Raw genomic sequence first — 14,615 nt, 5'->3', positions numbered from 1 at the left:
TTTTGGCTCTTCTGTTCTCTAAACCACATGTTTACAATTCAAAACATTCAGGTTGTTTTTGTTTGTTTGTAGAACTCGACTAGACTCGTCCATCACATATTATGGCACAAGGAAAAAAGTTGAATTGGTAAAGCAAAAAAAGAAAAGTGCATATTTTTCAGTGAGCTCCTTTCTCCTGTTAAAAAAAGTCATTTTCTATATTGTCTTTCTAAAGCCCGCCCCCCTTGTTTTCCGGGGAGGGGGGAGCTGAGCAAAAGGAAGTGTGGTCAGAAGTCCAGATGAATATCTTAGCTGCTGGAGGAGAGAAAGCACAACTGGGGGAAGGGAGTGGAGTTGGTCCAGGATTACTGCACATAGCTTGTTGTTATAGAGGACTTTTTTTCTTCTCGTTTGTTTTTATGAGATGAGATTTACCGTATATGATACCTTCTCCACCTTTTCTGGTAGTTATTGTTTGTGTTGCTGTAGATAATCAAATAAGACAAATAAGACCACAGAGATGCATTGGATGGATTAATGAAAACTTGTTGGTAAGATTAATCTTAATTGCTCACAAAATATATGATTAGTCAAAACATATTTTAATGTTTTTATTATATATATTTTAGTTTCACATTGTAATTTAAGTTTACAACAAGGTATATGATGTGGAGATGAATTGTGGAGAAAGACCAAACTCAAATGCTATAGTGTAATTACAAAAATATATATTTTTCTTCCTGTCTATCTTTCTTTATCTCCTTTTTTAAAGAACTGTTTTGAAACAATAACATTGTAAGCCTCAAACCTAGCAAGCACTGCAGAACATCCCATTCAGCCACTTTAAAAGAAAAAAAAAGATAGCTTTTTTTCATTAGTAGTATTTTTATTTCAGTTTATAAGTTTTAGTTCAGCACAAAGGAAAGTTTTAAGATTCTCCTGATTTTCTTGTCAATACCTGCAAGAATGTACCAGACATTTAAAAGGTTTGTCAGGCTTTTTTCCTTCATATCTTTTCAACTCATTCCACAGCCTTTTGGGTCAAATTTGTGGAATCAGCCCCTTGTGGTTGTAGCAGTTTTGATCAATATAAAAATAAACCAACAACAGAAATTCAATCCCTTCTAAACGATTAAACAATTTAATATGGGACCATTAGCATTTATTTATTTCCATTTTCTGCACTCAAAGTCGTTTGCATAATATGTAAAACAAAAGTCAGTTTGCCGTGAATGGTCTTTATTGGCACTGATAGTTTTTTTCTTTTCATTGACGGATTTTTTAAATAATTTATTTGAATTTTGAAATTGATTGACTGTGAGTAAGTCAATCAATTTGAGTTACTCGAGTTACCTCCACCGTTGGTTTGAAATCTCTGTCTTTACGCTAAACATTCATTTCTGTGGTTTCCCATTAGCGTTAATGGGAAGTCATTTTTCCATTTTACTCAGATGCTAATATCCACTTTTGGTTGATGTCATTTTCAAAAGCATCATCTGTCTTCTTTGCTATTGCTCCTGAGAGAACCTGATAAAATGTAATTTATTAGAGAAGAAGCTATTCCTTGCCTGGATTCATGGATCTTTTAATCAATCATAGCTTTAGATAATCATAATTTATCCACAAATGAAATGATTAAAATTACTTCTTAATTTGTATGCAGGAGCCTTGATCGCTGAGTGGTTGGAGCAGCTTCCTCCCTGCAGGAAAGCTCCCAGTTTGACTTCCAGCAGGGGGCCTTTCTGTTGTGGGTTTGCATGTTCTCCCAAGTGTCGCAGTTGGTGTTAAACCTGTGTCAAATCAATATGCAGACTGCAACGCTCCACTGTGCCAACCCCTCTGAAAGTAAGAGGGATTAAGCCAAAAGATTAAAAACTTATTAGGATCCCAAAATTGCATAACATTGCTTTAAAATTGAACATGACAATCGTTTTTCTTGTTGTTTTTTTACTACAAATACAGGATTCTGTTTTAACTAATGTCTTAAAGCCATGTGGTTTTGCTCATTGGAAAAGTGGATGTCATGACCTCCTGTAGAGTGAAACATTACCCTTTGAGTCCGTTTAAACCAAAGATGTAAGGGGCAATATTTAGGTAAGAAACAGACTCCTCTATTGTCTTTTTGTGATGCGGTTAAACAGACAAAGGATTTGTCTTTTCCAGCTACATAGTTACAAACTATCTAGTACGTACACAGGGTTCATTTAAATCAGAGCAAATTCAAAAGAAGAATAGTCACTAGAAAAGAAAAGAACTACTATATTCGTGCTGGTGGGCATGAACTTTTTATGGCACCTAGAAACACTTTTAAACTAATGTATTTTGACTGGAGGTTTCTTTTATGTCTAAACCACAACTTTTGGAGAGGTTGTCCAGTGAATCACAAGAAAAGGAGCTTGTCTGATGGTTGAGTGTCTGGTTGAAGGCGAACCACAATGTTTTCACTGCCTAAACAAAATGTTGTCCAATGTCCAAACCACATACAAATGAGCCGCAACCATCAACAATAATGCTACAGTAACTACAAAAAAACTCTTAGTTGATGGTTTTGTGTGGCTTCACTTCACCACCAAAAAATGCTGATTATGGCCACTTTCATAAATCAGCAGATGACGTGTTGTGACAGTTTCACAAACACCTGTGAGACTGCTACAGTAACATATTTACACATTAAAGGAGCTTGAGGCCGGATTGTGGCAAGATTTACGAAAAAAATCTGTATACATTTTAAGTTTTCTAGTAATAATGTCAGATGAAGCGTTCCAAACCCAAAAGAATGAGCCCTCTAGTGTATCTCTCCTTTGCCTTGAACAGGCTGTGTGCTGCAAAATGTGCTGCAATTCGGTCCCGAATTTCCTGCGCTGTCCTGCGGATGTGACGTCAAATGACGCTGCATGTGCGTTCTCCCTGTTCTCCCGTGCCGGCTTCACTGTTGGCTGCAGTACCCCCGACGGCCGTCGTGGTGAAGGGTGGCGCTAGAGAGTCTCATTTCCTAAAAGGAGCCTCAAGCTCCTTTAAGTTACACTGGGCCAAAAAGCTCATTTAAAGGGCATTTTTGCTTTCTTTTTTCAATTCAATTCAATTCAATTTTATTTATTTAGCATCTAATACAACAAAAGTTGTCTCTAGACGCTTTCCAGAGACCCAGAACATGACCCCCGAGCAGTTATTACATAAACAATGGCAGGTAAAAAACTCCCCTAGTGGGAGAAAAACCTTAAGCCAAACAGTGGCAATGAAAAACTCCCCTTTAGGAGGGAAGAAACCTTGAGCAGGACCAGGCTCATAAGGGGGGACCCTCCTGCCGAGGGCCAGACTGGGGGTCGGGGACGGCAACAGCACAGCAGGCAGGTGGAAGCAGCAAAGGGATGACCGGGGGTGGGGACCGCAGGCCAGCACGCAGCTCCCGAAGCTCCGGCCCAATCAGCAAGTCCCAGGTTGGGGTGCAGGGTCGGGGAAAGGTTGAAAAGGGGCAGGGCCAGGGAGAGGAGTCTTGACGTACAAACCTCTCCCCCGCATGCCCGGGCCTTTACCCTGCCCCTCTCACTCCCACGCTTTTCTTTTGTTCTTCAGTGAAATATAAGTATAATTAAAGCTGCAAGCAGCGATGAACGGGCCCTCGCACTCACTGCTACCGCCCCCCATAAGCATATCAGAAATGACACCACCCACGACTTCCTATGTCAAACCATTCAAAAGTTATAGCAGAAAAAAGGGACAACCAATCAGAAGAAGGGGCGGGGCTAATTCAGGCCAATGAAGGTCAAGGACTCCATACAGAATCTGATGACACCACCCACGACTCTCTATGTCAAACCATTCAAAAGTTATAGCAGAAAATCGGGACAACCAATCAGAAGAAAGGGCGGGGCTAATTTGCACCAATTATGGTCAAGGACTCAATACCAAGTCCCATGACACCACCCACGACTCTTTATGTCAAACCATTCAAAAGTTATGGCACAGAAAAGTATTCTAGGGGGCGCTGTTGAGCCGTTAGGCCACGCTCATTGATGCAAACCATGAAATATCAAATTTATCACCAGGCCTGGCTTGCATGCAAAATTTGGTGACTTTTGGAGAACTATCAAATATGGACCAATCAGATGAAGGGGGCACGCTTTTTGGCGTCTAGCGTCGCCACCGTAACACTTTTGAAAGAGAAAAGTAATGCGCGTAGTTGCAAGATGAAGACGCACATTTTGATGTATAACACACCTGGGTGCACATTACGGTTCGGGCAGTATTAATTGCCGAAGGAATGGCATAAATTGCGCCAAAATTACACAATTAATTCAAAATGGCTGACTTCCTGTTCGGTTTCGGCCATGACACCAAGAGACTTTTCTTTAAGTTGCAACATGATACAGGTGTGTACCGATTTTCGTGCATGTACGTCAAACCGTATTGTGGGGCTTGAGGCACAAATTTTTCCGGGGGGCGCTGTTGAGCCATTTTGCCACGCCCATTAATACCAACCATGAAATATCAAATTTATCGCCAGGCCTGCCTTGCATGCAAAATTTGGTGACTTTTAGGGAACTATCAAATATGGACCAATCAGATGAAGGGGGGCGCGCTTTTTGGCGTCTAGCGTCGCCACGGTAACACTTTTGAAAGAGAAAAGTAATGCGCGTAGTCGCAGGATAGAGACGCACATTTTGATGTATAACACACCTGGATGCACGTTACGGTTCGGGCCGTATTAATTTTTGAAGGAATGGCTCATATTGCTCCAAAATTACGCGATTAATTCAGAATGTTCAAAATGGCCGACTTCCTGTTCGGTTTCGGCCATGGCGCCAAGAGACTTTTCTTTAAGTTGCGACATGATACAGGTGTGTACCGATTTTCGTTCATGTACGTCAAAGCGTATTCTGGGGCTTGAGGCGCAAAGTTTTTTCTATCTGAACCAATCAGATGAAGGGTGGGCGCGCTTTTTGGCGTCTAGCGTCGCCACGGTAACGCTTTTGAAAGAGAAAAGTAATGCATCTTGTCGCAGGATGGAGACGCACATTTTGATGTATAACACACCTGGGTGCACATTACGGTTCGGGCAGTATTAATTGCTGAAGGAATGGCATAAATTGCGCCAAAATTACACAATTAATTCAAAATGGCTGACTTCCTGTTCGGTTTCGGCCATGACACCAAGAGACTTTTCTTTAAGTTGCAACATGATACAGGTGTGTACCGATTTTCGTGCATGTACGTCAAACCGTATTGTGGGGCTTGAGGCACAAATTTTTCCGGGGGGCGCTGTTGAGCCATTTTGCCACGCCCATTAATACCAACCATGAAATATCAAATTTATCGCCAGGCCTGCCTTGCATGCAAAATTTGGTGACTTTTAGGGAACTATCAAATATGGACCAATCAGATGAAGGGGGGCGCGCTTTTTGGCGTCTAGCGTCGCCACGGTAACGCTTTTGAAAGAGAAAAGTAATGCATCTTGTCGCAGGATGGAGACGCACATTTTGATGTATAACACACTTGGGGGCACGTTACGGTTCGGGCCGTATTAACTGGCGAAGGAATGGCATAAATTATGCCAAAGTGACATGATTAATTCAAAATGGCTGACTTCCTGTTTGGTTTCGGCCATGTCGCCAAGAGACTTTTCTTTAAGTTGTGTATTGATACAGGTGTGTAGCGATTTTCGTGCATGTACATAAAACCGTATTGTGGGGCTTGAGTCACAAAGTTTTCCGGGGGGCGCTGTTGAGCCATTTTGCCACGCCTATTAATGTAAACCATTGAATATCAAATTTTTCGCCAGGCCTGACTTGCATGCAAAATTTGGTGACTTTTTGGGCACGTTTAGGGGGGCAAAAAGGCCCTCCTTTCGTCAGAAGAAAAAAGAAAGAAAGAAAAAAAATTCCTACAGATACAATAGGGCCTTCGCACTGAAGGTGCTCGGGCCCTAACTAGAACTGGAAGCTTTTAAAGTGCTTTTGCTTTTTAGGACAACTCATAAAACTTGTTCCGCTTATTGACGAATGGTCTTTGCAGTGCAGAGTCCTTTGTTTGGGGTTCAAGTGGGGAAGCTAAACAATAGCGTTCCGCACATTACTTTTGCAATGGAATACACGTTTACATAACATTTCCATAACAAAGTTTCTGGACATTGAAAGGGAATGTGTCAAGAAAATTCTCTCACTGCTGTTGACAGTTTACATGCAAAGCCGAACGATTAGCTCACTGCCACCTCAATTCATCAATAGAAACACACCTTGCGTTTGTGCATTTTTCTTTGTATCGGGAGTTAATTTCTCCCTGATACCCAAGTGTCGGCTTTTATTTTTCTTTACCATATTTGCTAATACAATTGTAGAACATTCTCCTTTATTTTAAAGACACCTCGTATCTTAAATATACTCATCTTTAAGCCATTGTATTTTATTAAAGTAGCACCAGGATGCTTATTGGAGGCCAGGTCCACATCCTGATGTGATCCCTGTTACTAATGCCCTTGTTAGTTATACATACGTTCAGTGCATGTACTTTTTTTTTAAAGAAACAGAGAAATAGTGAAAAAATACATTTTTGCTTCGGATACTTCATCTAACTGTGCAGACTTTTTAAATTGAAATATTCCAGGTTTTTCACATGGCGAGTTTTATGGTTGGTTAAGTTTATTTTGAAAAGTCAAGTCTTGAGACTTTGAGGCTTCCTTATCATTTAAAAAAAATGCTTTAATCCAAAATTATGTATTATATTTTATTGTTTGAATCCATACTTACTGATCTTATTTTTTGGATTCCATTTAACTGTCCAACACAATACAGATTTCTTTGTAATCAAAAACTGGAAGTTATTTACTGGTAACAGACCGTGGCAAACGTCATCATCACAGACTCATGGGACCACTAACTTCCTGTTAGTGGATCTGTCATTACCACTCTGCAACAGCATTTCCTGCCAGGATATGCCAGTTCTCTGTTTCTCTCATTTCAGCTTCATCACTCTGTATTGCTGCAACTGTCTACATGCTGCTGTGTGTGGCTGTAATATATGCATCATTTGAGTTGTTCATTTGGAAGTGCTTAAACATGTTCCTCTTATATATTTTTTTCAGGACAATTTATAACAGTGTTAACCTCGAGGGCCTGAAATCTGCACATTTTAGATGTTTCCCTGTGCCAACATACCTGATTCAAATGAAAGAGTCATTAAAGGACTTGTACAGACCTTGATAACAAACTGATGGATAGGATTGGGGTTAGTTGTTGTAACCTTATTAGGTTAATTGGAAACAAAAAGAGGATATTCAGAGGCAGTCTCTTTTAAGTAAAAGTGTGCACAGTTTAACCAGTCTGCAAAAAACTGTTTACACGTGGGGAATCCTTTTCAGAGTCATTTTTCTCAGTGTGAAATTATAGCGACTCATCTCATCATCTACTGTGCGTAATAATATGAAATTATTCCCAAAATTTGAAAACATTTCAGTGTTTAAAGGAAAAAGCTAAAAGAGTGTTGGGTGCCAGTGAGTTTTTAGTCCCCAGTCGACTAGGCACTAACAACAAGTATGAATTTATTACAGAAAACCCTGCATGGACTCAGTTGTTGCAAATTAAAGCTCTAAGAACTAAAAACATCGCCACTTTCTGTACACCAAGGATCATTAGTCAAACAAATCAAAATTTTAAATTCTGTTTGGATCACGGATGCCACGTTCTCTGGACAAAAGAGGAGACGGACCATCCAGTCCATTAAAATAATAGCTGGAATTGGCATCACTGGAAAAAATAATGTTAAAGCTAAAAGATAGATGCAGGTTTTAGAAGAAACACATGATTGTTTATTCTTTTTGGGGGGGCATCTTTCAGCAAGAAATTCCTACATGACATATTGTATCCTCTTACAAAAGCATGGGATCTTAGTAGAAGAATCTGAGCTGGCATGCTTGAAGACCAGATGCTTCACCAAATGAAAACCCTAAGTGCATCATGAAATTTAAGTCAAAGAAGATCCAGCACTGAATCTTATACAAGATAGAAAAGAATGGGACAGTATTCCCCTCCCAAAAGTCTCCCAGAAATAGTCCCCCCCTGTTCACAAACACTTATGGACTTCACATTTTATGTGACTTGTTTTGGTGTAGAGGTTGTATTAATCCTAAAATCATGCTCAACCAAACTGGAGAATTGAAAAATGAACGGGTGAAGACAAGCACAATTTCATTATCCGTAGAGTTGACTGAGGATCATCTAACAAGTTATGCACAAAAGTAAACACACGTGGATGTCAAGTGGAACAAAATCTTTCCAACTTTCCATTCTTCCTTTATGTTTGCTATGTTCATTTCATTAATTTGTATGATTGGTTATGTATTTTAAAATGAATGATCTTGAAATGTATCTTTTTTTCTTTTCATTTTTGAGGTTAAATGGAGAAATGAGATTCCCATCACTTGTACTGTCTCTCCATCGCTGAGTGACCTGGAACGCCACACCTGCTGAGCACCATGAATGACTCAAACAACACGATCCCACTCTGCTTTGCCAACACCAGCACCCCCTTCGTGTACTACCCAAATGGAGATGTCTCCTACTCAGCCACCTTCAGTGCTTTGGGCCTCACCTCTAACCTCATCGCCCTCATTGTTCTCTTCAAATCCTTCCATCAAACACTCAGCCGCTCACGCTCTTTCTTCCTGATCTTCCTGTGTGGACTCGTGGTAACTGACTTCATGGGCCTTTTGGTCACAGGCACTGTTGTGCTCTCCTTCTATGTTACGCGTTATGATTGGCGTCAAATAGACCCAAAGTGCCACCTCTGCAATTTTATGGGTATGTCTATGGTCTTCTATGGATTGTGCCCACTGCTGCTTGGTGCCACGATGGCTGTGGAGCGATTCGTTGGCATCAACTGTCCCTTCGCACGTTCTACGAGCGTGTCCAAGGGACGGACATTCTCCATGGTGCTGATGGTGTGGTTTATTGCTGGCTGCATATCGTTGCTGCCCTTAATTGGGTTTGGTAGCTATCACATTCAGACGCCGGGCTCCTGGTGTTTTATAAACGTCAGCTCGGAGAGAAGTGACTGGGTCTTCGCCCTGGTCTTCTCACTGCTTGGACTGACTGCCATCGCAGTATCAATTCTGCTGAACACAGTGAGTGTGGTGACCCTGATCAGGGTGTGCTGTGGACCGCACAGGACTCAACGACGTCGAGACCATGAAGTGGAAATGATGGTGCAGCTTCTCCTGATCATGGCTATTGCTACAATCTGCTGGTGCCCATTGTTGGTGAGTTGGCTTTTGTTGTTGTTCTTGTTGTTTTTAGACTTATTAGTGTGTGCATGTCCACCATGCTATCACCTATATCTGCTATTACTTAACACCAGCATTAAAGGTTCACATATTTGGCATTTAAATCTGACTTAAGCATATTTTCCTGCATGACACATTAGGGCTGGGCGATATGGACCAAAAGTCATATCTCGATATTTTCTAGCTGAATGGCGATACTCGATATATATCTCGATATTTTTTCTGTGCCATAATTGGGGTTTCCCCCAAAGCATTATAGCATAGCATCTCTGTTAGCTTCATTTTTTTCTGAGGCAAACCCTTAAAAAAACAGTCAGTTTTAATACAAAGCCTCGTGCCAAATGTCACACAGGTTCCTTTATTAACAGAGGTCTGCACAATATTAAAATGTATAAAACAAATGAAATAAAAATAAACTGCCTGCATATATAGAATAAAATGCTTCTTGAATAAAATAAAACAAATATCCCTTTCCTGCATAACAATTAAATTAAAATACACTGTAATTAATACAGTGTAGACAGTAACAGGCAGACTTTTCCACTGAGGTTGACAGTTGTGCAAATAACAAAACATTTGTGCAGATCTCAAATAAAACATTCAAGTCAATTTGTCACAAAATAAGCTATATCAAAATTTAAAAAAAAATAATAATATATATATATTTTTTTTTTAAATCGATATAAACGATATTGTCTTGTACCATATCGCGTTTGAAAATATATCGATATATATTAAAATCTCGATATATCGCCCAGCCCTATGACACATCATAGCTCAAGTTATATTTATCTACTGGATGTATCTTAGAATATGATCTTACAGATAAAAGCTTATTTAGTGAAACTACCATTGCCCATCACAGGAAAGTCTTTGGCCCCATTTCAACCTGGGAAAATGTGTGTGAGCTTCTGTGTCGATGTCTGTGGTCTGTGACAGTGTGTGTAATGTGTTGATAAGACAAGTATTGAGACAAGTATTCGCTCTGCTGCTGTAGACAAAAATGGCAAACATTTTACTCAGACCTTCATTTTCCTCATGTTCATTTTTATAACAGTTGATGGTATTATTTTGACTGTAACCTCTCAACATCACAATTTATTCAATAGGTAGCTGCAAAAGTACATGAGAAGTCATGTAAGGTTATTTTTAACCTGAGAGCCACAGCTCCTTGGATGTTTCAGGGCTAAGCTCCTTTTCTCTGCATCCATCTGAATGCTTCATTTCTTATTTGCAATGGAGTTTCATCAGAAGCTGATCTGAAAGCATTCTGGTCTCAGCCATAGAAGGTATAGGGGGCCTTTTATGCCCAGTGAGGAGGGGCATGTACTGATCTTTAGTGCATGTACAAATTAGTGCCTTTAAAGGAAATCCACAACTTGAATATGATGTCAAATATGACTAAAAATAGCTCCAACGGGACAGTAAACGCATGCAGCCAAGCATTCAATCAGACTGGAAACCATCACTAAGAGTGTTTTTTATTAATTGTAAAGAAAGTAAAGCTAAATGGTTGAATCACTATGTGAATTATAAACTTTCATACTTGCACCTCTCCTGTGTCACAGATCAATATAATTTGTTTGAAACTGAAACTATGTATATATTTACAAAGTTTATTATTATCTGCTGGGGTTGTGGTACAATTAGGCTCTTCTTTAGTGCCTTTCCATAATAATTATCTTCTATGTTGAAGCATTCATGTCTACAGATATATTGGGAAGTTTCTAGTTTTATAAAAACAAGAAACTCCTGTTAGATCCAAGTGCAGTCAATTGCACAACTTTTCATTTTACCGGTATTTCTATTTATTTATTTATTTATTTATTCTATTTAGCACCAAAGTCTGTCAGTCACTGTCTAAACCCAGTTATAAGTGGAGCACAAACTAGAAACTAGAAAGACCAACATCCCTGTCTGGAACTCACAGTGTTCTGCAGTCCTGTCTAACCTTAGATGTGTGATCCTGCACAGATATATATTCTGGTGAGCGCAGTGATGGACTCCGTAAAAGGTGAAAAGACTTTGAGCTACATACGAATGGCCACCTGCAATCAGATACTTGATCCCTGGATATACATCCTGTTTCAAGTGTCCCACCTGAGGCGAGTAAAAAGTAAGATGAATGTCAAAATGTTGTGGCACAGCTTACCAGGTCGCTGCTCACCTCCATCGTATATTATTTTTGGGCTGCAAGCCACTGACTACATCAGCATGCCAGACTCCGTCTGCTCATAAAACTCACGATACGCTCATTGCAATTGCCCATGCGGTTCATGCCAAACCATTATCCACGAGTTTACCATGTGACTCAAATCATGCTAGATTCCATGCCCCATCTGCACTTCGTTTCCATTTCAGGCAGTCACTGAACAGTCCGACAAAACATTTTGAGCCCTTGTATTTTTGCCTGTGTCACCTTTTTTTATTTCCTGAAACTAATAAAAGTTATTTCTAAATCAAATGCATGATAGCTTTTCAATTTGCCGAATTTATTCAATCAAGCATTACACTAACACCTGCCTAAAAGCTTAAATTTTAAAATTGCTGTGGTCCTTATTGGGCAACACCATGAACAGTGTTGGGCAAGTTACTCAAAAAGTTTTAACTCATTGAGTTACATTTTAGCTGTTACTCCATATAAGCTATTAAAGGTGTTAGGTGTTCAATGATATCCTGTGTCAAATTGCAAAAAAATTGAGCCGCCCTCCTCCCATACCGCATCCTCCTAGTATTTAGGAAAGATGATGAGATGAAAAATGCCGTGAAGTGCAGGTGTGGCAGTGAACAAGGTGGTGGACTGAGGCGGGATGCTGCAAGTTAATTTAATGTCATTAGTACAATTCTCTCAGGATTCAATTCAATTCCATTTTATTTACCGTATATAGCGTCTATTACAACAGAAGTTGTCTCTATGCGCTTTCCAGAGACCCAGAACATGACTCCCGAGCAATTATTACATAAACATAACATAAACAGGATCAGTGTGCTCGTGGGAAAGTGGGTAGTAAACTTTCCATCCATCCATCCATACATACATCCATGTCTTCTTCCACTTTTCCGGAGTCATGTTGCGAGAGCAGTAGCCTAGGCAGAGAAGCCCAGACTTCCTTCTCCCTTACCACTTCGTCCAGCTAATCTAGTGGTATCCCAGGGCGTTAACAGGCCAGCCGAGAAATATAGTCCTGACACATAGTCCCGAACGGAGGAAATAAAATGTATGTATGTATGATCCTTTATGGCTTGATAGGTTTTGTTTTCTTGAGATCCTAAATTAATTATCTCGTTATCACAGGAAAACAGAGGAAAATGATCCTGTTATCACGAGAAAACTGAGGAATGATCTTGATATCACAGGGGAAATGATCTTATTATCACAGGAAAATGGAAGAAATAAAATGTATGTATTACCATTTAGGGCTTCCATACGTTAGTCCATAAAAATTCATAAATTAGCTGCACCGTTGGTGTAAAAAAAGTACGGTATATGATACATTTTCAATGGTAATAGATTGCTTTGAGAAATCCACTTGTAATTGATAACTTGAATAAAAAAAAACAACTATTTGTTATGTTATTAGCAATTGAAGAAAAAAAAAGTAATTTAACATGTTACTTTTGGGAGTAATGAATTATTTAGTAACTTTGCAATGAGTTAAAACCAACATGAAACATAATTTGGAGGTGGTGAAAGTAATTGTGGGACAGTACTGCCCAACACTGACCATGAATCACACCATAAGCCATAAGCTACTTGGCACGATGCAAAGCTGTATTTCTCAGTTGTTTCAGTTTCTGAAGCCATTCTGCTGCTGAGGAAAGTGTGCCAGACAAAAGCTGTGGTTAACACCTCATTTCAATATTTGCATGCAAAAAGTTTTAACCCAATGATGTGGATCCAGGTAAGTGTTTTCTGCTTGAGTATAGACCACGGCAGGACACCGGCTAAATGTTGGAGAGAAACTGCGGCCAGTTCATCATTCTGAAATGTGCTTGTTAGCATATTTGTCTTCACCAGGGATTCTGTGGGTATTGATAATACAGAAAATGCTGCAGTTTAACCAAGATAGGGAGGTTAATTGTGTTGTCGTAACCCTTGCCTCCAGAGAGCAACAAAAGATCCTTACCACTGAATGAACTTAACCATGTCAATATTCATGTGCATTTGCAATGTTAACCAATTTAATCTTTTTTCTGGTTTCCTCTATCTGTCCTCTTTTCAATAATTTGCTTCCTTTAACTCTTCTATGTGTCATTGACTTTTGTTTTTTCTGATCTCTTTAATGTTTTCTATCTTTGCCCACTCAATTTCTTGAACTCTTTCCACCTGTCTCTATCCTATCCCTACGCCTTGCAGATCTTTATTGCTCAAAATGCTTTCTCAGGGAGTGGTCTTGAGGTCAAATACCTTGTACTGTGGATACGCTTTGCCACCTGCAATCAGATCCTGGACCCCTGGGTATACATCCTGTTTCGTAGATCAGTTTTCAAGAGAGTGAACCCTCGCTGGTCCCGAGCATCCATCATGAGCATGTACCCATCTTTCCGTGAGACTGTTCGCAGATTCACGCAATCTTCACTTGGAAGTAACATTGGCACAGAAAGCGCAGAAGACGTGGAGAAATCTAATGTGATGCCCCTATCGACTGAAAAGCCAACACCACCATCTCCCATGAGTAGCTGAATTTGGATTATGATAACAGGAGACTGACATAAGGGTCAAAGTTAATGTGATAGTTTTTATTTCTTAATCACTGTTTTTTATGTTGACTGTGTTGATGGTAAGCTGCAAGTTTGCACTAAGGATGTCAGAGGATTTAATTATATTATGTTGTTGTAGGCCGATGAAACGCTTCAATATTTAGAGCAAAGCATTCACACAAAGCAGGAGTGCACGGTTACCAGAGCCCAAACCTGTAACCTACCATCAAAAAAAAGAGTCCTGCTACACAGTTAATTATGATACTGCAATCAGCTAAGGCACTTTTATTTTTATGGTTTATTTTGCTAATACTCATGTTACAGCAGATAATGGCAGCCTTTATCTTTGATGAGATGATTACAACCTTTGTGACATTTTAAACAAATGAACATTTAGCTCTGATTTTCTTAAATTTCTTAAAGAAATCAATCTCAGGAGCACCAAACAATGAATACTGACTCCTTATCTTGCATTGAGTTTGTCTGTGATGGTGCGTAATCCTGGCATGTAAATGTAAATATTTTATATGTATTTGTGTATTGCAGATGATATTGTTCTATGTTCTTGCAGGAGAGTAACTGTTATATCACATTCAATCAAGAAAGATTGGTTGCAAGCTTTTTTGGCCTTTACACAAGTATGTGGAAATTATGAAAATCA

General features: G+C 39.5%; 1 protein-coding gene across 3 annotated transcripts; it reads left to right on the top strand.

Annotated features, from left to right (window-relative positions):
* Nucleotides 1–301: 301 nt before the first annotated feature.
* On the top strand, nt 302–14,376 carry tbxa2r (thromboxane A2 receptor). Of its 3 annotated transcripts, XM_061738510.1 has the most exons (4): nt 302–530; nt 8,364–9,229; nt 11,228–11,369; nt 13,611–13,780. In XM_061738510.1, exons 2-4 carry the CDS (start codon nt 8,447–8,449, stop codon nt 13,649–13,651), a joined length of 966 nt encoding a protein of 321 aa, XP_061594494.1. In that variant the 5' UTR covers nt 302–530; nt 8,364–8,446; the 3' UTR covers nt 13,652–13,780. The 3 variants fall into 3 exon arrangements, with proteins under 3 accessions (XP_061594494.1, XP_061594492.1, XP_061594493.1); XM_061738508.1 differs by lacking the exon at nt 11,228–11,369 and having other exon boundaries at nt 13,611–14,376; XM_061738509.1 differs by having other exon boundaries at nt 11,228–13,749.
* The last annotated feature ends 239 nt before the right edge of the window (nt 14,377–14,615 follow it).

Source organism: Cololabis saira, chromosome 13 (assembly GCF_033807715.1).
Source record: "Cololabis saira isolate AMF1-May2022 chromosome 13, fColSai1.1, whole genome shotgun sequence".
Classification (NCBI taxonomy): domain Eukaryota; kingdom Metazoa; phylum Chordata; class Actinopteri; order Beloniformes; family Belonidae; genus Cololabis; species Cololabis saira.
Note: the sequence above shows the minus strand (reverse complement) of the source record. Positions and strands in the feature narration are given on the sequence as shown.

Excerpts from the sequence above, each read along its gene's own strand:
- tbxa2r (XM_061738508.1), top strand. The coding sequence starts at position 8,447 with ATGAATGACTCAAACAACACGATCCCACTCTGCTTTGCCAACACCAGC. Across the intron at positions 9,230-13,610 it reads TCTGCTGGTGCCCATTGTTG|ATCTTTATTGCTCAAAATGC; the intron begins GTGAGTTGGCTT and ends TACGCCTTGCAG.